This window comes from Trachurus trachurus (assembly GCF_905171665.1).
Source record: "Trachurus trachurus genome assembly, chromosome: 13".
In the NCBI taxonomy this organism is placed as follows: domain Eukaryota; kingdom Metazoa; phylum Chordata; class Actinopteri; order Carangiformes; family Carangidae; genus Trachurus; species Trachurus trachurus.
In genome coordinates this window covers 30,697,642-30,720,482 of record NC_139892.1, presented here as the reverse complement: position 1 = coordinate 30,720,482, position 22,841 = coordinate 30,697,642, and the positions used below count along the sequence as shown (strand labels likewise).

Here is a 22,841-nt window from a genome sequence, read left to right as displayed (position 1 = left end):
TTATATTTTGTGGAACTCTTGTGTTATAGGCATATCATCTATATCTATTAGTACTAATAACATTGTAGTAATAAAAAAACTGAAATATATCATATTATAGGCTAGATGTAGATACCCACCTACGTTACGTGCCTACGTTACCCACAATGCAACTGGACAGCTAACGAGTGGTCGGGGAGTCAGGTGTGTTTGCTACACTGCGCGTCACATTCAGCGCGCCACTAACCTGCTGTGGTGACCTGAGGAGTTGGCTGTTGCAGGGGTCTGGTAAGCTCATGTTTAATAACTAACTAACTAACTTCGTCTGCATTTTCAGACTCGTAATTGTCCAACATGTTCTCAAATAGCAAGTGTTTGTTACCTGTTCAGAGTAGGAAGGCGATGGCTGCCATCTTTGTTTTGAACCCAGCCTACCAATATCACCTTTTACTAATCCACACCATCTATAAAAAAGTATCATGACATGACAAACGTATTGTTAAAAGCAAGGCTTCCTCTGTTACTTTACTTTTGTCGATACAAAACAGTTTTTGATGGTTGAACAAACTTAAGATGGTTCTGATGTGAGTTTGCTAAAGAGGAGTTTAGGCCTAGTACTACTGCATATAGCCTAACATAGCCTAGGCTACCCAATTAACAGTTTTTGTCATATCGATTGATCTGCTTTTTTTCCCTTAAGTTTTATTGTTAGGCTATTTATTAATTGAGTGGTCTCAGCAGGCCAACGAGGAAAGGTGTGTTTTGCCGTTGCTGTGTCTACTTCCATACTCACATTTCCTCTATGACAATTCACATCAAGTTGTTGCTGTTATGGTTAAAACAAAACGCTCTACGTGATTTCTCAAAGACCAAATTGATTATTTCAAATGATTTTTGAAGTCAAAGAAAAGCAGCTCCTGGTTCAATACTTGGTGTGTTTGCACACTGATCTCTGCTCACCACCAGGTGGCACTGTAGTACTTCAGGAATTACAACACTCCTATTGCATTCTGGGGGAGATCACAGACTTTGATTTGCTTCTCAGACGTCTCATACAGTATCTGCTCAGAAAACCTTCAGAAGATCCTGGCTGATTAGTTGTTTGTATTGCTTTTGAATTTCAGAGGACATAATAAAAACTACTTGGATTTGATGTAAAAACACATTAAGAACTCATTTATTTGGTGTGATGGATCCCTCCAGTTGACAATAGTAGGGATCTTAGCTGCAGTTGAGTTGACACGCTCTGAATGTGAGTATCAGTCTGTTGCTCATAGTAACTATAGGCTTGTTGTTACTGTTGAAAGCCCATTCAATCACAGTTTAAAGTCAGTTGAGTGGCTGGAGGATAATCGGAAGGAATCGGCCAAGGTTGTCCAAAATGCCTCTGGAATTGTTGCTTTGTTAGAAATGATAAAAGTTCCCCTCAACCCCCCAGATCAAAACAGCGTCCCATTCACAGCTGACTGAAAGGCTTGGTCTGTGGCAGGAACCATTAAGAGAGCCTGTAGACTCAAAGCAATGTCTCCTGGCAGCTCTGCATTGCTCCTGGAGCAGCGAGCCATTGTTTATTCATTGCCACATTGGCATTCAAAGTGCATCCTCACTGTTCTCTCTCATAACCAACAAGTTGCAATTTTTATGCATGTGAAGGTTGAAGGCAAATTATTTATGGGAGACTGGACCTGAGGAAAGAGAACGGCCTCTAGCAAAATGGTTTACGTTGAGAGCAATCCTTTTCTATAGGCTATTGAATTCGCAGGATCACAGCAAGATATGCATGTATTATTCAGCGTTTCAGAGAAAGAATTGTTGCCCTGCTAGACAGCCATCTGCTTTTTGGACATTGTGATGCATTTGAGACATGCTACCTTTCAGGATCAGGTTAAAGTCTTATTTTTCAGCGGGGGGCAAATGAAATGAGTGGGAAAAAGGCTCTCCAATGTCCCTCCTGCTAGGTTTTCACCTCCCCCTCACTGCAGCAATGGTTTTAAAGTGAGAAATATCTGAGCAGAAATTGTGCGCACCTATACCTTGATGTGTCTTGATTTGAAGAAACGCAGAGCAAGTCGAGGTTGAGCTGCGAAGGGAAGGAACTTTCACCTCCATGAGAAATTATTCAAGAACATCTGTTGTGGTCCAGATGCAGGGATGGGGTATGTGAGGCGTGTGGTGTCAAACACCAGCAGGTGCAAGGTGAAAGGACTGTTACCTCTCCAGGGGCAGGTGATCTGCAGGGTAATAGTTACCCTACACACTTGAGATGACTCTTTAGAATTGAACAAAATTGTGCATTACAAGATTCTTTTACACAGGTTGTTGAAGATGGGAACGTTGCGCTTTTATTCTGTCTGACTGTTCTATAAAAAATGTCTTACCTTATTATCCTATTGACTTCAGAGTGCGTTTTGTCACTCGTCCAACTTAGGGATTCTCTGAACTATATACATTGCTGCATTTACTCATCTCTCACACCTTCTCCTCTCTTAGTGCTCCTCTTTGAGCTGCATCAGTGCCCTTCGTCTTTCTCTCCCTGACTCCTTCTTCTCGCTTCTCTCTTGTCTCTATTCTCTATTCTTTTCCTGTACTCTGTGTCCACCTCTTGATTTCTTTCCACTTAATAACTTTGTTAAGAAAAAAGAAAAAACTCGAGCTGCTCTGAAGGTCTGAATTGAGTGTCCTATTGGTGAGGTTTGTATTATTCAGTAAGTTTTATGAACTGAATTTAATCCTGTTTTCCCCAAAGACCTGATTCACATGACAGCACATTGTTGAATCTGCCTCGTGCCTTCTTTTCAAGAATGAGTTCTTTCTTTCTTTTTTCTGTGCGGGTTCCACATCAGATGATGTAGATTTATGTTTGCATGTCAGCATGTCGTCTGTCAGTATATGCTAACTGGAATTGCTGAGGGGTCTCGCACCCTTGCAAAATCTGATGTTGATATCGGTAGATCTACGTAGCACTTCCAGGCCATCATCCTGCATTCCACATCGGTATAAATGTTGGATAAACATCATATACTCACTGTATGTGTGCTAGGTTTGCAGGAATCCCTGAAACAATCCTGATATTTTAATCCATGATAAAAAATTTAAAAAAGGAATGTGGAATGGAGATGATTCTTGTTCTGGCATGTAACTGGCAGCAGTGGTAGCCAGATAAATATCTGTGGTAAAGTTGGCGTGGTTGGACTGACGCAGACACCGCTTTGGTTGCATGTCACAACACTGATTGTGAGGTGCTGAGTCGTATCTAAAATCACACTCTGGGGCAGCAGTACGCTGGCTTTGTGGTTGGTTCATCGCTTCAGTGTAAACAAGCAAAGCCGACATAATGAAAGTACTCTTAACAGTGGGATCTCTTTTTAAAAGAGACTATATGGTCTCTTTAGGTTTTGCCGGAGCAGTTTAAAATCCTTAATGGCTTTGATAGAGACTGCACTCTGCAGATCTATTTGTAATAAAGTAATATGAGGCAGTAGCTGCTGCTTTGGTTCGCAGCACTCTAGTGGCTCCATAAAGAACCATTTTTGGTTGTTCATTAGAGTGTAATGTTCCATTGCAAAACATTATCAGAACTGTTATAAGAAGAATGTACACTTCCTTATTGCTCCTTTGATGGATCTTGACTATGAAGTGCAAAGCATATTTAAATAGTACAATGGTGCAAAAGAAGCCTCTGGTTCTTTAAAAAAAAAAAAAGTCCTTTAAAATGATATGAATCCTGCTGGGGCTTATTTTGGAATTCATATCAGTGGGTTTTTTTCTTCTTACTGTGACATGTATAAAAAGTATTGTCTTTTATACTGCCACGTTATGTAGATAGTGATGTGTGACGACCTGAAATGGTGCCTTAAAATAGATGTTTTAGTGAACATATAAAGAAAGAAGCTCAGCTTATTACGAGCTTGAACATCTCATTTCGCTGCTTCCCCTTGTTTGTGTGACAGAGGAAAAGTGTGATCCGCACTCTGCCCGTCTGGCTCGGCGCCACGTTGTCCTCGGTGTTGACGGTTTGGAGAGTTTCACAAGAGCTGAACAAGTAGATGGCAGTTTCTACTTTTAGGCACATCCCTGTTATCTTTTCAACAGATCACTGATTAGGAAGCTGAACCATTGCTTGCTGTAATCACCAGTGTATTTCAGATTTAGTATCCTTCCTATACTTGTTTGTAAGATGTAGTGTTGTCGTTTACGAGAGGAAGAAAAGTTCTCAGAAATCATCTATGGCTCACTTAATTACCTAGTTTAACATGACAATGGTTTTTCATTTAATTAGAGCAACCAAGAGAACCTTGTTAGTACTTCAGATAACCAATTAGGCTTCAGCTATGGACAGAAATACATATTTTAGTCAAGTGTAGCCATGGTTTTTGAAACAGAAAATCATCTTCTTTTTTTAGCGGCAGTAATGGTGGCGGTGGTGGAGAGGAGGGACACAATGCTAGTGATTGAATAAGTGATTAGAGCTCAGGTTTACACAAGGTTCCTCACTTGCTGCCTATTAGAGCTCCGTTTTCTAATTTGACATTCACATGCATATCAAAGTGACTAAGCAACTAGAAGACTGTGTACTGGCCCATACAATGCAAGGCTCAGTTTGTGCAGCAAATAATGCTCTTGACCTTTAACTGATGAATAATAGCCTCAGAAACAGAATGTAATTATCCAAGGCATTACAGTTGGTTCAAAAGGTAACCACCAGTTGAATAAGCTTTAGCCATGTGAATCCATCTGGGGCGTTTACTTGTAAATGATACATCTGTTATTTGGGGCATGGCTCTACGGTGTTGAATACAGTTCGATGATTTTGGATTTTGTTAAAATTTAAAACCATAAGGCATTACTAATGAGGAAATAGGAACAAAAGCCAATCAATTCAACAGGTTCCAGGATATTGAGAGCGGGTTTTTATCCATCTGAAATTAAAAAAAGTGTTTGTTTAAAGCTCCCATCTGGATCACTGAGCATTTAGTCTAGCCATCAGATGAGGGGCCAGAGTAAACAAACGCACACTCAGTTGCTGTGCAGACTCAAAGGATGCACGGTTGCTAATGGTGTGCCACTGCTGCAGGTGGACGCACAGCACTGATTTATGGGTGGTCAGTCACCCTGAAGTCAGACAGGTAAGATATGACACACAGGCAAGTTATGAAAATTACATGTTGAAAAAGAGGAACCTATAACGGAGCAGGAAAGTAATTATATCCATGCAGTCATTTTACCAAGCAGAACAGAAAGCCTCCCTTGCTTCAGGCTCCACCTTCTGTAATTTTCCAAGTATTTAATTCATGCATTTAAGACCTCAATTTAATTTCTACTTTAAGAAACAAAGCATGCTCGGATATAATTTATCTTTCTGACATGCCCTTTTTAAATTGGACTAAATCAAATATGCTTTAGGGTGGAGGCGGAATAGTTTTCTGAAAAATCTTTTTTTCAGGTCTCAGCCTAGCAAGCACATGTAACAGGTAATGTGGTTAAAAGTAAACTAATTACATTACTCCCCCCTCTGTTGTTTAGGTTTTGTGCTTTTTTCACAATTGGATGGCGAAAATAAAGTTTTGGATGAGCTGGTCTTCCAAATCTCACCTCATAATTTAATGCTCAATTTACACATTCAGCAAACATCAGTAGAGATACACTTTTAATTAAAGGTAAATAAGGTAGGCGTGGGTCAACTCTACACAGAACTGCAACAAATTACCATCACAACTCAATTTTTTTCTTGAAATATTGGAAAAACAAACATCACCAAACACTTTAACCAAGAAGTGACGGTCTTGAATAGAGGTAAAGGGATAATTTTGTGTTTAAAGATACATAATTGCAGTACGTTGTTCACCCTCACCTTTGCTATAATTACTCAAGGGCTGAAATTAAAATTCTTAAAATAACACATTATTCTTGATACTACTACTATCCCTCAAAATACTAATTAAGCGTTGTAGAAAAGTGTGTTCCATCTTGTTTCCATTAACTTGTCTCTTTTGTTCCTTTCTGTACACATTTTTCTTGTTTCACTAGCTCACTTTTCTTTTGTTCACATCACAATGACTTGGTAAGAGTGCGCTAACACTGAGTACTTTATACATCTCAGGCTCAGGCTTTCATGTCTTAAAATGAATACCCAGTGATAACACAAGAATAATGTTTTAGATGATGGCTTTCCCTGTCTCGTGCTGGATTATGTCTCGTTGCCTGTGTGCAGGCTGAACTGTTTTGTGAATGTAAACTCAGAGCTAGATGTGTAGAGATGACCACACAGGCAAACTGGATAAACAGCTCTGCTCAGCAATGTTATACCAAGCAAGAACTGAATCCTTTGCACAGCTGAACAAAGGAAATAAATACCAAGCACTTCTCTGTATTTGTCTGAAAACCTCTACTGCCAATCTTTCTTTATCTGTACTGGAATACAAAGTAAAAACACAGTAACTTGACTATTTCACATCTTACCTCACTATAAAAAATGGTCCTAGAAATGCGTCCTTTCGACAAAGCTTGAAATCACACGACTTGAAAACAGGGCTAAATTTCAAACAGGAGCTGCACTCTAAACCTAATTCATCCACTTTTTCCCTGGCAAAAATCAGTTGTGATGGTCCAAAATCTTAGTAATTCAATTAGTTTTGCCACACAAATGAGCCAGTAGCAAACATCATAATACATTACATCATAATGTCTAAGTTGCTAAAAGCCAATAACCAATTCTAACAGAGTAGCCTCGGAGTCAGTAATTCACACAATTTTCTGCCATTGATTTACCTCTTTAAATGACATATTTTCTTGGTTTACTCTGTCTGTGCAATTACTGCTTTCTGCTTTTACACTGACTGTGCCATGTCTTTTTCCTGTTTTCTGGTCTTTTTTTTTTTTTTTTTTTTTTTTTTACAATTAGGGTTAGGGTTAAAAACAATCTAAATGAATGAGAGACAGTGAAATCCTAATGTTGAGTAACAAAAATCATCCTGCTCTAAAGCATTTGATTGACTTTCAGTGGTGTTCTTCTTTTCCCTTTGTGTATAAGAGACTCAAAACTTACTAAAATACTAAAAAAAAAAAAACAATTTGATCCTGGTATATATTACCAGAATGTACTATAACTGAACAAAGAGTGCAGAGGCCCTGGACTGTGTAAATTATTATTAGTTCTCATAAGGTTTTAAAATCTGTTATACAGCTTAGTTAAGGGCCGTCAAACCTTTTTTGTTAAGCAATAGTGTGTCACTATCTGCAATTCGTATTTCAAAAGAGAATGACTGCAGAGGTTACAGAGCATGAAACAGATAATTCATTTTTTAACTTATCCACATCTTCCCAAATGGAATTGAATTTAAGTTCAAGCTGATGAGCTTCTTCCCATGATGCCTTTCTTTCCAGGTGAAGGCCCTGTGGTTGAATTCAATGCTAATTTAATTAAAAATGTAACTTTTAATTACCTAACTAATTAATTTAATAAGTGAAAACAGACTCAGACTGATAAATTATTGAGATGGCAGTGTTCCTTCAGCAACTCACCAGCTCACTAAAGCTCCCTGTGACTGACTTCAAGGCTGTGTGCAGACATTTTTTTAGACTGTAACAGGCTGTCCCACAAAAATAGAACACTTTCATATGCTGACACCAGAAACACACACAAAACATGAGTGAGAAAAACAACATCCATAGAGGTGTTGCAGTGTATCTGAAAGAAGCTGGATGACTAAATAAACTTGTAGTGCAACAACAGCATTTTTTAGACCTATCTCTAAAAGATAATCACAAACAGCTATTTAAGTGTTTCAAATTGAAAAGACTTTAAATGAAAATTAATTATGCATCAACAATGTTAAATATGATAGAACGATTACATGCAGATGTGGCAGAATAAAGGATGGAGATAAAGAAGAGTGGGAAATGTTTGCCTTGCTCATTGTATCTGGGCGGTGGCTATGAAGTGGAACATCAATGTAAATTTGGGAAAAGAAAACTTCTTGCTTCTGCAGAAAAGAGTCACCTTGAGATTTGGATGAGGGAACTTCAGAGGATGCTGCTTGAAGCTTAGGCTCAGCAGATAATTACAGATTTCCTGTCTGAGACACTTAACCTTTTTTTTTTGAGAGGAAGGATTTTTTCCATAGCTTTTTCTAATTAATCACACCTAAAACTTCCACATCAACATCCAGCACATTTTCTCCCTCTGGTAAACATCAATCTCTGATTAAATATCGGACTATTAAACATCAAGCAGCAACATCGCTGACATTAGAGCCCATAGTGCTGTTCACAGCATCTTTCAGGTTTGGAGTTAATCACCTCACAAACACAAGTCTCTTCTCCCTGACACTTTCATACAGGATTAACAGGCTGGATGTGTGTGCTTTAATTAATGCAGATTTCTCTAGGTCATACTGTAGCAGTCAGAGATAATTGTGTTGTGGTTATCACAGGCTTCAGGTGCTTGTCCTTCATCATTGTTTGAAACAACTACAGATGGGTGACAAATTAAAAGAAAGCCAACATTAGGTGTCTTGGTGCTGGACCACCACCAGCCACCAGAACCTTGTAACAAGGTTTTCCTTCTGAAAGTCATGTAAATCTTTCCCTCTTGCTATCTCAAGACAAAATCTAAATCAGCTGAGCCTACTCAGCACTCTCAGGATGATTGGATGTTAATTGTTTTATTGCACCACGGGTGCCTGTGTGGAAGGATCTACATTCGTTACTTTTCTCCACTCATTTATTCGGGTTATTCTGTAGCTCATTCATTTCATGGAAAACGACTTGGCATCATAGGCATATTGGCATGGTTTGGCTTTGTTGCACTGGGTTCATTTTTGATGCTTTTTGTCCCTGCATTTTATCTTCTCTTGCAGTACATTGCAATTAGTTTTTGTTGGATTTTCTTTGTAGCTGTAACAGCAGGAGAACTGCTCGGGGTCTCAGGACTAGTTTCCCTGCCACCAGCAGCAGAGCTCCTAGCGTCCTCACCACTGTTTCCACATCGCATGCAAAATGCTGATATGTGTCCTCACTATCAGACATTTGGGGTGGACATCTGTCCATCCTTAGATTTACAACACTTGTTGGAAAACTTGTATTCTACTTAAACACATTCTACCTAAAACATTACACCAGGCATCTCCTGGTTTGGATGCCTTTAGTGTTCAGGGAATCATACAGACCCAGTGATTTTAAGCTTTAAAAATATTAAATAAAGCAGTTCCGCAGCTGAGGTTGCTGCTAACCTTTGTTTTTATTGTTTCTCTGATAACTTATGAGCCAGATGTTCAAGAGGTTTTGCAGTCAAATCACCAAGAGAGGTGCAACCCTAACCCTCTCTCGATAACAATAAACAGACAGCAGTTTCACTTTAACCCTTACAGTAGATGCATAAGTGGGGTCAAAAATGACCCCAGGGGTTGTTATTCTTCAAAATCTTTGAAATTAAAAGTATTTATATTTTCATATTCCAGGTAGTCCTCATAAAACATGTTTGTGACATGAGGCCATTTGTATTTAAAAAAAAATACTTTTTGTATCACTACCCCACTCTTCCATAAGCGGGGTCAAAAATGACCCCAAGCATTTCCTATCGAATTTCCAAGGAACCTTTGATTCTTATCAACACTGACTGGCAGTATACTGTTACACATCTGATGTCAGTAGTCTCACCACCCAGGAGGTCATTTTTACACAGTAAAATACATCTAAGTATTATCTTCATTTATGAACTTATTTTCCACATCCATGACTTTTCTGTGATAGAGTATAACGTTAGTATTATTGTCATCAAATTAGCCTACTTTGTTGTTACAAATGGGGCACTATTTAGCTAACTAAAAAGTAATGTTAGTACTTTAGTGTTAGCTAGTTTAGTAAGGTAGCTAACATTACTGCATTTGTTGTGTAGAGAGTGAGACTCTCAATATATTTATAATTTCCCTGTAATAAAAGCTCTGTTATACGATTATTGATTGTGTGTGCGTGTGTGCTTGCGTGTCTGTATGTACTTACATATAAATGCAGAGACATTTACCTCATGGCTACGTATTGATTTATAGAGTAGTTTGTGTGCCATTCAAACATTGTCCTTTTTATGTTTTCTCATCTGAAGTATCATGGCCTCTATAGGAGGCCAGCTAGGATTACTGAGGGCCTTGCCCGACAAATGATCCTGCTGCACACAGTGAGAAGAGAGAAGATGTTTGTGTGTTTACATATGTGTGGACAGTGTTATGGTCCCCAGATCTACTGAATGTTCTCTGTTCGTCCTCCATAGTCAGACAGACGGACACACAAACAATGGATTTTGACATTTTTTGATACCTGATTGATTGTGTCACGTTCCATGTTCCAGGAACTGGACAAAAGGTGGAGAGACAACTGAGTTTTGCAATTTTAACAAAAAGAATTTATTAATGAACTTAAAGACAACTCGAACCAAGACAAAACAAACCAACAAAACAAAGAAACAAAGAAACAAAGAAACAAAAGGGTCCACAGGTGGAGCAGAGCTTCCACCCCAGCCGGAGTCTCGAGACAGAGTGAATGTTCCAGTGCTGAGCCTTTCTGCTCAGGCCAGGCCACACCCCACCAGGTGCCATTCATCAGCCTGATGAGCTGGCTGATGAGCTGAACTGGCTGATGAGCTGGCTGCAGAGACTCCTCCAGCCATCACACCCCCCCGGCCAAGACAGAGGTACCACCTCTGACCTCCGACCTCCGACCCTGCAAGACACATACAGAGAAAAAAACACAACTTCCAATCCAATACATTCTACCTACATCTAGGCAAATCTATAACCCAACTCGACTGCCAGATCATAATCCAGGTAAGCACCTTATTAAATAACATGCAATGCAGAACCCCTCCCTCCTCCCCATTACCTCACCAACACCCCCAAACCCAATGACTCCGCAACTGTGGATCCAGAAGAAGCATCTTTAAGAGCACATATGGATGGGAGCCCGGCCTGGATAGAAGCAGAGAGAAAAGTACATAGCACAACATATTATGACAAAGGAGCACGCGACAAAGTATCCGCCACCAGATTATCCCTGCCCTTAATGTGACGGATATCCAAATGATAGGGCTGCAAAAACAAGGCCCACCGCATCAACCTCTGATTCGGATTCTGCAATGAACGCAAAAAGGTTAGTGGATTGTGGTCAGTATAAACAATCAACGAAGAACCTGACCCAATATAGACATCAAAATGTTGGAGGGCCATGACCAATGCGAGGGCTTCTTTTTCGATTACTGAATAGTTACGCTGGTAATTTTTAAACTTCTTAGAGAAGTAACTAACAGGTCTCTCACCCCCCCTCTCATCCACCTGTAACAACACAGCCCCAGCTCCAGCATCACTTGCATCCACCTGCAACTTGAAGGGGCGATCCAACCTAGGAGCAGCAAGCACTGGAGCTGATGACAACAGGTCCTTCAACTGGTTAAATGCCTGTTGACAGATGGGAGACCAAACATATTTAACATCACCTTTTAACAAGTCAGTTAGAGGAGCACCCACAGAAGCAAAATTGGGACAAAATTCCCTGTAATAACCAGCCATTCCCAAGAAACGCAACAATTCCCTCTTTGTCGTTGGAACAGGGAAGTCACGGATCGCCCTGACCTTTCCCTCAATGGTACGCACTTCTCCTTGCCCCACCACCTTCCCCAAATAGGTCACGGTGGCCTTGGCAAATTCACATTTTGCCAGATTGACTGTTAGCTGTGCCCAAAGTAGCCTGTCAAACAAAGCCTTCACCTGCTCCAAATGTTTCTCCCATGTATCACTATATATCACAACATCATCCAAATAGACTGCACAACCCTCCAGCCCCCGAACCACCTTATTCATTAATCTTTGAAAAGTGGCTGGAGCGTTGCGCAACCCAAACGGCATCACGGTATATGAATACAAACCAGATGGAGTCACAAATGAACAAATCTCCCTTGCTCTCTCAGAAAGTGGAACCTGCCAATAACCTTTAAGAAGGTCGAACTTACTAACATACTTGGCAGACCCCACCTGATCGACGCAATCATCTATCCTGGGAAGAGGGAAGGAATCAGGTTTTGTCACAGCATTAATCTTCCTAAAGTCAGTACATGGCCTAAATGTGGAATCCGGCTTGCTGACAAGAAGACAGGGAGATGACCAACTAGAAGTAGAAGGCACAGCAAGACCATTTTCAAGCATATAATCTACCTCTGAATCCAATATCTGTCGCTTTTCAGGGCTAACCCGATAGAACCGCTGGGCGATGGGTTTTGCATCCCCCACCTCAACATCATGTTCTATCAAGTTAGTACAGGTAGGGGTATCAGAGAAAAGACCTGGATATGCTTGAATAAGACCAACCAGTTGATTCCGTTTATCCTCATCCACCTGCCCAAGCAGCGAATCCAACCTGGCCAAAGTTTCCGAATTTTTAAGTCGAGGTTGCAGCACCACATCACCAGACATCTCTTCCTCCTGCACAGTACCGGCCACCAAAACAGGATTATCTGGAACCACAACATCAGAAACATCACGTGCAAAATATGGTTTGATCAAATTAACATGACAGACCTTAACTGATTTTCTTTTATTTGGCATCTCAATCAGGTAGTTTTGCTCTGAAACCCGACGAACAACATTACAGGGACCAAAAAACTTAGCCTGAAAAGGTGATTCAATCAATGGCTGCAAGACCAAAACCTGGTCTCCTGCACAGAACTCACGTCGCTCTACTTTGCGGTCAAACAGCTGCTTCATTTTCTTTTGAGCCATTTGCAAATTTTGTTTCGCCAATTCCCCAGCCTCATAGAGCCTATGTCTAAACCCATTTACGTAAGAAATCAGATTCTTTGGGGGATCAGACGCAACCCACTGATCACTAATGACAGACAAGGGACCCCGAACAGTGTGAGCAAAGACCAGCTCGTTAGGACTGAAGCCTGTACTCTCTTGTACAACTTCTCTGGCCGCCAACATGAGCCATGGTAAGCCGTCCTGCCAGTCTGCCTTCAACTCAGTGCAATAAGCACGCAGCAACGATTTCAAATGCTGATGAAAACGTTCAAGGGCCCCCTGACTCTGTGGGTGATACGCAGAGGACATATTATGAGTGACATTAAGTTGTTTAAGAACCTGGGAGAACAGCCGAGAAGTAAAGTTTGACCCTTGGTCTGTTTGTATAATTTTGGGAATTCCAAACACGGATATAAACTCAGTAATGGCTTTCACCACAGACCTGGTTGTGATCGACCGCAGTGGATAAGCAGCTGGATATCTGGTGGATTGACACATTATTGTTAACAAATAGGAACAACCAGACCTGGACCGAGGAAGCGGCCCCACACAATCAACTAACAGATGACCAAAAGGCTGACTCACTGCAGGGATCGGATATAAAGGTGCAGGTTTCAGAGTTTGATTTGGTTTACTAGTAACCTGACACGTATGACATGTTTTTATATATTTAGAAACATCACGCTTCACACGGGGCCAGAAGAAATGCTGTAGCACCCGATGGTAGGTCTTTTTGACCCCCATATGTCCAGCAACCTTATCATGTGCTGTTCGAATCACTGATGTTCTAAATTTTTCAGGTAATACCACTTGCACAATGGGATCCCCGCTAAATCCATCACCATGAGGAGCCCAAATCCTACACAGCACGTCATCATGGAGTACATAACCCTGTTTAATGTTCCCCACCTGACAGGAAGGCACCACCAAATCATACAGGTCTTTCAATGATGGATCCTTTCTCTGCTCCTGCACCAGATCTACACGAGAAACACAAAGATCATCTGGCACGACAAAGGAAAACTCTTTAACTTTGTCCATAGTTACCCCATCATCAGGTAGAGATGCAGCCATGGCCCGAGTCACAGCACACACTGTGGATGGTTCCAACTCAACTGCTTGCTGTGACAGCCCCACTGGTACCACCACTGGGCCATGTGCAGCGCCCCCTGCAGAGTTTAAAGAGGAATTACATGAGAGATCTGTTGACTCAGGTTCTGTCACTGGAGAATTGACTCCCCCAGGAAGAACTGGATAGGGAAGACATGTCAAATGTGGCTGCTGAACCGTATCCTGGGGGGTTTGTACTAGTACAGGTCTTTCATCATCTGGCCACATACGACCATCAGGTACCAGATCATTCCCCAAGATGATGTCCACTCCCCTCACTGGGAGCTCTGGACGCACAGCCACCTCCACATTCCCCTGGAAGAAACCACAGGACAAGAACATTGTATGCACCGGAACAAAAAGTGTTTGTAAAGCCAGACCTCTACAGGGCACACAACCCCCTGTGTCTGACTGTAGGGAGAAAGGCAAAATGGCCTCCCTCACAAACGTGTGCATAGAACCTGAATCTCTCAACACCTTCACAGGGACTTCCATATCTCTCTCGTGTAGCCTGACAAAACCATCTGAGAGGAATATATGGTAACCTGAATCAACCTCTGCCCCATCCATGGCTTGAACCTGCATTGGCGCCACCAATCCAGCTGACTTTACCTGACCAGGATTACCTCTACCATTACGTGTAGGGCATTCATTCTTCCAGTGCCCTTTTTGTCGACAATAATGACACACTTCAGGCCCACCTTTACTGTTAAAGGGTTCTGACCTTGGAGCCCTAGATGTTGTCTGAGAGTGTCCCCCACTAAAGTGTGCTCTCTCATTGAAGTGTGCCCTTTCATTAAAGTGTGCTCTCTCAGTGTTAAATCGCTCTCCAAATATACGTCTGTGTGTTAGTACATATTCATCAGCTACAACTGCTGCTTCACTCGGAGTGGAAACTTTACGTTCAGTGATGTAAGTGGCGATGTGTTCTGGTACAGTCTGTTTAAACTGTTCCAATATTACTAGATCACACAACTCTGGAAAAGTCTCCACATTATCTGCCTTACACCAACGGTTAAAGTGCAGAATCAAATCCCTTACAAATTCCACATGTGTTTGTTTTCCCGTTTTCCTCCAGCCTCTGAACTTTTGTCGGTACGCTTCAGCCACAAGTTCATAGGCTTTTAGTACCGCCGCTTTTACCTTCTTGTAGACCTTGCAGTCCGCCACCGACATAGAGGAATACACCTCCTGTGCTTTTCCTGTAAAGACACACTGCAACATTAGTGTACGCTCCTCATCCGGCCAACCTCTAACATCAGCCACACGTTCAAACATTGCAAAAAATGTCTCAACATCCTTTTCCTCAAACTTTGGCATTAATCTCAAATGTTTAGTGACATCAAAACCAGACTCCCCCCTGATCGCCCCAACAGGAAGTTTACCCTCTGAAATCAGCCCCAATTTATTCTGCTCCACTTCCAGTTTCATTTGTTGAAGATTTCATTAAATGTCCCTCTTATGAGTTACTAGAGCAATATACGAAGGAGCAGCTTCTCAAGGTGGCACATCATTATTCGGTTGCTGTGGATGCCAGACGTACAAGGGAGACCATCATGAGTATTGTACAGGCAAATCTGCAAGAGGAAGGAGTCCTGATGGCCGAGGATGGTAAGAGTGGGGTTACTACTTCTGTGCCGGGGTTAACCTTTGAACAGCAAAAGGAATTGTTAATGTTGAAATTTGAACATGAAAAGGAGTTAGAAAAAATGAAGTACAAGATGGAACAAAAGGGTCCACAGGTGGAGCAGAGCTTCCACCCCAGCCGGAGTCTCGAGACAGAGTGAATGTTCCAGTGCTGAGCCTTTCTGCTCAGGCCAGGCCACACCCCACCAGGTGCCATTCATCAGCCTGATGAGCTGGCTGATGAGCTGAACTGGCTGATGAGCTGGCTGCAGAGACTCCTCCAGCCATCACAATTGTTTTGTGATCAATGTGAATAAAAAGTGATAAATGAACATGTCAAAAATGAAATCATTCTTTTGTTGACCAAAATATAATGAAAATCATCATCTTTAACCAAAATTAAAGACATTTATTGCAAAAACGCATTGATTCTTATTGGGGTCATTTTTGACCCCACTCATGGAAGAGTGTAGGTATTGGTAGCTCATGGGTTAAAAATCTGTGTTTTCTGTTTAATTCAGTTCATTGTAGTGCCTCTATATGAGAGTAGCTGGAAACTTGTAAGATAATGTAAATACACAACTCTAAGGAATTCTAATATGGAAAAGATGAAAATGACCATATTGTGACAAGTTGTCAACCTGTCTCCTCTGCTCTGCAGTAACTGTTGTTACATGTATTCCATTGGTCTGTAGGATTATGCCTTTTAGATGGTTATAGTAGTGTAAATACAAAGATTATTCAAGTATTCTTTAATGTCTTGAGAAAAAACCTGTAGCCTACCTAGAGGTATTTCATAAGTCGCCAGAGGTTAGTGGATAGATTGGAGATCGTATAGCTCAAACAAAAAGACATTAGTCAATAGTGTGTCAATAGTGAAAATGTATGCATAGCAACTTGCAAGAGAAGGACATCTCAAAAGCTTTGTGCAGTAGGAGACCTTGGACTACAAGATTGAGTCAACTTTGCCACCGTTGTTTGAGATCGTCTTAAAACGAGTAAGCAGAGAAAAGTTAGCAAGAAATCAATGAATGCAAAAGAAAACACACTGGGAGCTGCGAGTAAAAGTTCATTGGTTGAAGTGAGAGGTGAATGTGATAAATGTTTTTAAAGTGGACACATTGTCAAGTTTTAAATTGATGTCTAAAAAGTATTGAATGAATGGTTGAATTGTTCAGGTGGCAGAGGTGAAGTCCCTGTAATAATATCCATTGTTATTTTATGAATGGTGTAAAATGATATCCAACTATCATTCTTAATGGACACATTTGGAAAATGATGATTGAGTTTATCTGTAAGAGGCTGTACTAGAAACATGAGCAAATTTCACATAATTTCAGATACATGTCATTTTCTTTGAGAAACTTACCATTGCAGTCTCTTTTTTTCTGATGAAACACAGTATTGTGATGGTCCAGTAAACGTAGTAATGTGCTGTTTTAATCAATTTGACAAAAAAGTTGTTATATTGTGACCTTTCAAAGAGTTCTGTGAAGTGAAACTATGTGATCATGCTGTTTTTATTTTCAGGCAGAGGCTGTTTTATCTTGCATAGAAAAATGTCCAACTCTTCAGAAGGAAAAAAAAAATCAAGAGCTACAAGCCCTTGAGCTGATCTGTAAGGAATAGAAATGTTGTTTGAAAGGGACATACTGGAGGAATTTGTCGTCCTGTTAACAACTGAAGCAGCCAATAGATAAGTTAATAGGAATTATGCAGGTCCACTATTTGTACTAAACAGGGACACGACATACAGGGAGATAAGTGTGCAGACAGAGCCTGTTGCGTTTGCTGTTGTTCACCCACTATTTATTCCCACATCATTTAATTATACCTCCGCCAAGCCAAGTGCTACATGCCATCAATCTCAATCAATCAATTAGCCAACTAAACAAGCCATGCTCAGACATTCGTTCACTCTCAATTTCCCCATTGTGCTAATTACACTTAAACATGTCATTCCAAATTAAAATTGAACATTTAAATGGAATTAGTAGCGTCTAACTGAAACATCACCCTTCTACGTTCAGGGTGCACTGAGAACTAACAGTGAAAGCTCACGCCAGATTTCAATTCAGATGCTTAGTTTCAAGAGTGCAACCTTGAAAAATTAATAAATTCAGAGAATATCCCATAATCTGTCATGTTTAAAAAAAAAAAAAAACATGCTGGAGGGTAGCATTATATTTCAGTGATTGTATGAGTGAGGGAGAAAAGTGGCTGGTTTCTAAGGTTAAACTATTCCCATTAAAGTTTGAATAATGTTATTGACCTTTACCTGGGATGGATCACTTAAAGTAATGGGAAATGGTGGCACTGACAGAATTATGATGACAGAATAGCTTATGGTTATGAATTAGGTCTTGTTCCTCGAAATGCCTATCAATTTGTCAAATCACTAACATCCACATGTTCAGCCAGAAAACCTTAACTGGGGCCCCCAAGCCTGTCGGTGTCAGTCATTATGTCATTTAAAACATTTCTTGCCTCCATCTTTACCACAGTATGTGTCAGTCACCGATGGGAGCTCAGATTATTGCTGCTGCTGCTGCTGCTGCTGCTGCTCACCCACATCACATCTACATCAGTACAGTATTTTGCCTCATATCTCAAGATTCTTTCTTCTTTGTGAGTTTGACAAGTATCAGCAGCTAAGGTTGGAGTGAACAGGTTCAATTTGGCTAATGTATGCAGCACGTTGAGCGAGCCGAGTGGATCTGACAACAAATAGGAATTAATAAATTCTGCCCTTCTCAAGCGGAACAGCACTACAAAGTGAAACTACGTTTTTGATCAAGTCACCACAGCACACCACTTTAAACATTGATATCTTTTTATTAAGACAAGTACTCTTCTGATTTTTTTTTTTTTTTTTTGTAAAAATGTTAACCAATACAAAATATGCATGGTCATATGAGAAACATCCTCTTCACTACACAAAAGAAAAATGTCGCCTGGGTACAGAGAGAAATTTAAGATTCAACAACAAAAACAACCAGCTGGGGGTAATAAAACAACCAACCCTCCCCCTGCCCCCCTCTCCCTCCCCTCCCAGGCTGAAACACGAGTTTCATCCAAATATCCAAGACATGTTACAGATCATTCATAAAACTTCATGTCACAGTAAATACGCCATCTTTTCATCTATGAAACTTTATGCGTGAATCGAATGAATGCAAACAGATGCTCGTCTGGCTGTGGTCACATCCTATAATTACTAAAGAACCAATACTGTATGAGCAAAGTGTTACAGTGGAAGAGGAAGAAGATTTATGAACATCATCGTGATTTGTTGACACTGACTGTACATAATTTTCGTTTGCTTAACAAATCTAGTTTTCTTTCTTTGTGAACTAGGTCTATGCAAAATAATGTTTAACGTTTACTGTAACAGTGCACCATATTAAGAACACATAAACATGTACAACTGAGAAAAACATGTACATCTTGTGATTTCTTCACTTTTCCAATAGCTGTGGTACTACAGTATATACTTGGGGCCTTAAATTTGCATTCTACCTGAGATGCAAAAAACACAACTATTAACACTCATGAACCTGAGAGAGTGAAAACAAACTAAAAAACATACTAAATATCAAGTATTAAAAATAAAATAAAATCAAAAGTTGGATTAGAATGATGCTTCTGACAATCTTTGAATGTTACTCGATTAAAAGCAGCAGTCACTTCATAACCATTAAAGATAAATATCAATCCCTAAAATAAAATTTGTCATGCACATGACTGTTTCCATGACACCAAAACTCTAAAATCCACAAAAATGTACTTTTATCATAGCTTCGTATAGCTTTTAGTACTGTGTTCCTCTCTGATAATACTATAGTGAGCCTTGTCCTTGAGGATATCCAAGTAAATAACAAATGAAGTGAAGCATGGAAAACAATTAGGATCAAATTGAAGATGTTTTTGTGATCACTAATCAAGATAATATACTACATCCTGACATACGACATTCGAGTAAGTGGAAGCTGCCACACCACCCTGGTAAACAAAGAAACACTTGTTTTTTTTGTTTTTGTTTTTTAAACATCAAACTCATACCAGTTTATTTTATTTTCCATGTCGTATTTTTGATAGAGGTCTATGGTGTGTGTACATAGACAATGTGAATGAGTACTGGCCCTGTAAGAAAGAACAGAAATGTACAAGGTGTGATACTAACCATATGCCTCAAAATCAAAGAAGGCACTAAATTAAGTCCTTCAGTCTTGTCCTTTATAATGATAAGTATCAAGAGGTGGGTTTAAGGCAGTGGTTATCCTTTTTCCAATACATTTACTGTACAGTTTTTTTTTTCCTAATTCAGGCATTACAATTCAAATCACTTCCTAATTACCAAACAGGTTTTACTCTTCTAGCTGTGACAGAGTCAGAGGGATGAGGTGTGAAAAGTATTCACACTGCCTCTCTGTCTGCAAGCACAGGATCTTCTGATTCGATTTTGTGAAGGAAAAAAAAGAAAAGAAAAAAGAGAGAAATTTGTAACAGTAGACGGCTTCTCTGTGAAGGTTTGAGGCTGCTGGATGACAGAAAGAAAATGATCTTTCCCAAACCAAATCTCAAGCTCTACGCAAATCTTTGATAACTTGTAAGGCCAAGAGCCGTTACAAGTTATCAAAGATTTGCAGCCCAAAGGTAAAATATCTTTACAGACAGCAAGAAAATATAACTGATTCATGTTAGCAGTGATTGAATGTCGTTTTACCTGGGTGTGGGCAAGGGCAAGAAAAAGTCCGTGGAGCAAGGATTTCTTAACCAGAAAATAAGCTGTGATTTTTTTTTCTTTTTCTTTTTTTTCATTGAAAGGAAACTGCCATTGAATGTGTGACATTCTTTCCTCCCTTCAACACAATACAAGCAAATACAAAGTTAAAACCTTGAAAAATAAAATAAACCAAAGTCCTTGTAACATTTCCAGTTAAATGCTCAATATGCTGTATTATCAGGTACAAATCAATTATTTACAGAGGAACACTCTGCAAAGTGGACTTTGAGCCATTGCTGTAAATAATTTTCACTCTATATATGCACACAAGCATAATGATTATATTTGGTCTAAGGTCGACCAAGTGGGTGGTATGAAAATGTGAAAAAAAGTTGTTTTTAAACCAAAAGCACGCACAGCAGTCTGTACCAATATCTAACAAATAGCACATTTTAATAAGATTGATGATCAATGTAGCAGGACCGGTCACTTTTAGGGACTGCAGAGTGTCTGACCCTACAGTCAACATAATATCTGGCAACAGAGAGGAAATACTTTTGGCTCTAATTATTAGAGCAACATTTTCTGCCACGTTTTTTGGTCCTTCTATTCAAAAAAAAAAAAAAAAAAAAGAGGGAGAGAGAAAAGTGATGAAAGCCACTGAAACTAAGCATAAATCTATCAGGCAATGTTTTTGAAGAAATGGTTAAACATTTTCGGAAAAAAGCGAGAAGATTGATACCACTCATGTTTGTATGATAAATAAGAAGCTACAGCCACCAGATGGTTAGCTTAACTTAGCACAAAGGCTGGGAATGACTAGTCTGATGCTGTCCAAATGTAACAGATCCATCTATTAGTGCATGACTAAGCTGACGAATTAACATGTTTTAGCCTGTTTGTTCAACTTGTACAAAAACCCAAATGTAAGAACTTCACGTTGTAGCTTTATGGAGTTTGCTGTATTTATTTTTTACCATTTGGACAAAGCTGGGCTAGCTGTTCTTCCAGCTCTAATGCTAAGCTACGCTAACCTGCTAGCTGCAGCATCATATCTATCACACAGTGGCATCAATGTCCTCATGTTCATCTCAACAAGAAGGTGAATCGGCATGTTCCCAAAAACAGCAAACAACTCCTTTTTTTAAAGTTTTTTTTTTTCAGAACCAAATGTTCAGCTAATGTTAAACAAAATGTAAAGAAAGCAGATGACACTAAATACTATCTGCTATTGTTAACTAACTGTACCTGTGAATCAGCAGAAAATCCTGATACAGAGCTTTAAAATGAATAAACAGTTTAGGTTTTCTCTATAGAAAGTTTAACTCCATATCATGGCACATTACAGTTGTTAGGATAGGATGTCTTAGACTGTACTCCACAATACCCTAAACAAACGCTAAACTGACCTCACATCTAGTCAGATGTTGTCTTGAAGCCAACAAGGGACCAGTTTTACTTTACGGTCTGGTGTGAAATGATACTTAACAGCACTCCTACTTCACTTTCAGGAACAAATACATTCTATTGTGAGCAAGATTATTCACAACTGTTACGTTAGCAATCAACACAGTGACCTCAAAGGGGTGCTGGGAAATCTGAGCTGATAAATGTGAAAACCAATCAGACCTGCATGTATTTTGAGGGGGTGGTGTATTAGCAGGGACTGTTGGTGTTTGACCCACTGAGGAGAAATGTGTCGACACTGTCACACTCCAGTAACTGAACTCTGGAGATTACTCAACAAAAAAAAAAAAAAGGTGTGGATGAGCTGGCTCCTCCGATCTGGGTACAAGAGCTAAAAGCTAGCTGCAGCACACATAGACAACGAAATAAACAAAAGATATAGAACAAGGCACAAAATTGTCTGTAAAATAACTGAACTGTACAGAATAGGCCCCAGCAGTCCAGGAAGGGTCGGATAGGAGACTCAGCAACGCCTCTTATTACCACTTGGTCACGGCAGTCGTACATACCATTTTTTCCCTCATTTCTGTCTTCTCTTCCTCTTTAAATCTCGCCCTCTCTGCCCTCAAGCCGTCTTGTAACCAATCAGAGTTAGACATAATGCTCCCACAGCTACAGCACCACAACCACCAGCAGCTTTCCCACCCGTCTCTCCTGGCCTGTCCAGTTTAGATATAATACTCCTTCTTCTCATCTGTGTTGTTGTGTCCCCCCTCTGCATTGATGATGGCCGTGTCGGCGTCGGCTGCGTCGTCCGCCCCTTTGGCTTCGTGTGTGAAGTAAGTTCCTGCAAACGAGTACAGACAAATTATCCAACACACCTCCTGCACCTCCTCATCCTCATCCTCTTGTGCACTTCAATCCTATTGCACTCCACTTGCAACAAAAAACACTTGAACTCTGAGATGTGTTCATGATCAAGTATGATTGCACTGCCGGTGCTTTACCTTTGTGTCTGGCAAAGTATCGACCAAGAACAATGAGTGCACAGAGGATGGCAAACATCACCACGGCAACCACTCCTCCGATGACAGCATGGTCAATTTTCTGCGGTGCCCCCTCGCCGGCTCTGGAGTCTGAAAACAGGACAATAACCGTAAATAATTTCATGATCAGAAAACCCTCTCAGCCAGTCACAAAGCTAATACCTT

At 40.2% G+C, this 22,841-nt stretch overlaps 1 protein-coding gene across 2 annotated transcripts in view; it reads right to left on the bottom strand.

The window, feature by feature from the left end:
• Positions 1–18,318: 18,318 nt before the first annotated feature.
• cadm1b (cell adhesion molecule 1b) overlaps positions 18,319–22,841 on the bottom strand; it is a 159,971-nt gene continuing 155,448 nt past the window's right edge. For both annotated transcript variants that reach the window (XM_083984379.1, XM_083984380.1), the window contains 2 exons: positions 22,638–22,766; positions 18,319–22,477 (listed from right to left, as the gene is read on the bottom strand). In XM_083984379.1, coding sequence (XP_083840505.1) covers positions 22,359–22,477; positions 22,638–22,766 — 248 coding nt within the window. In that variant the 3' untranslated portion in view covers positions 18,319–22,358. The remainder of the gene's footprint in view (positions 22,478–22,637; positions 22,767–22,841) is intronic.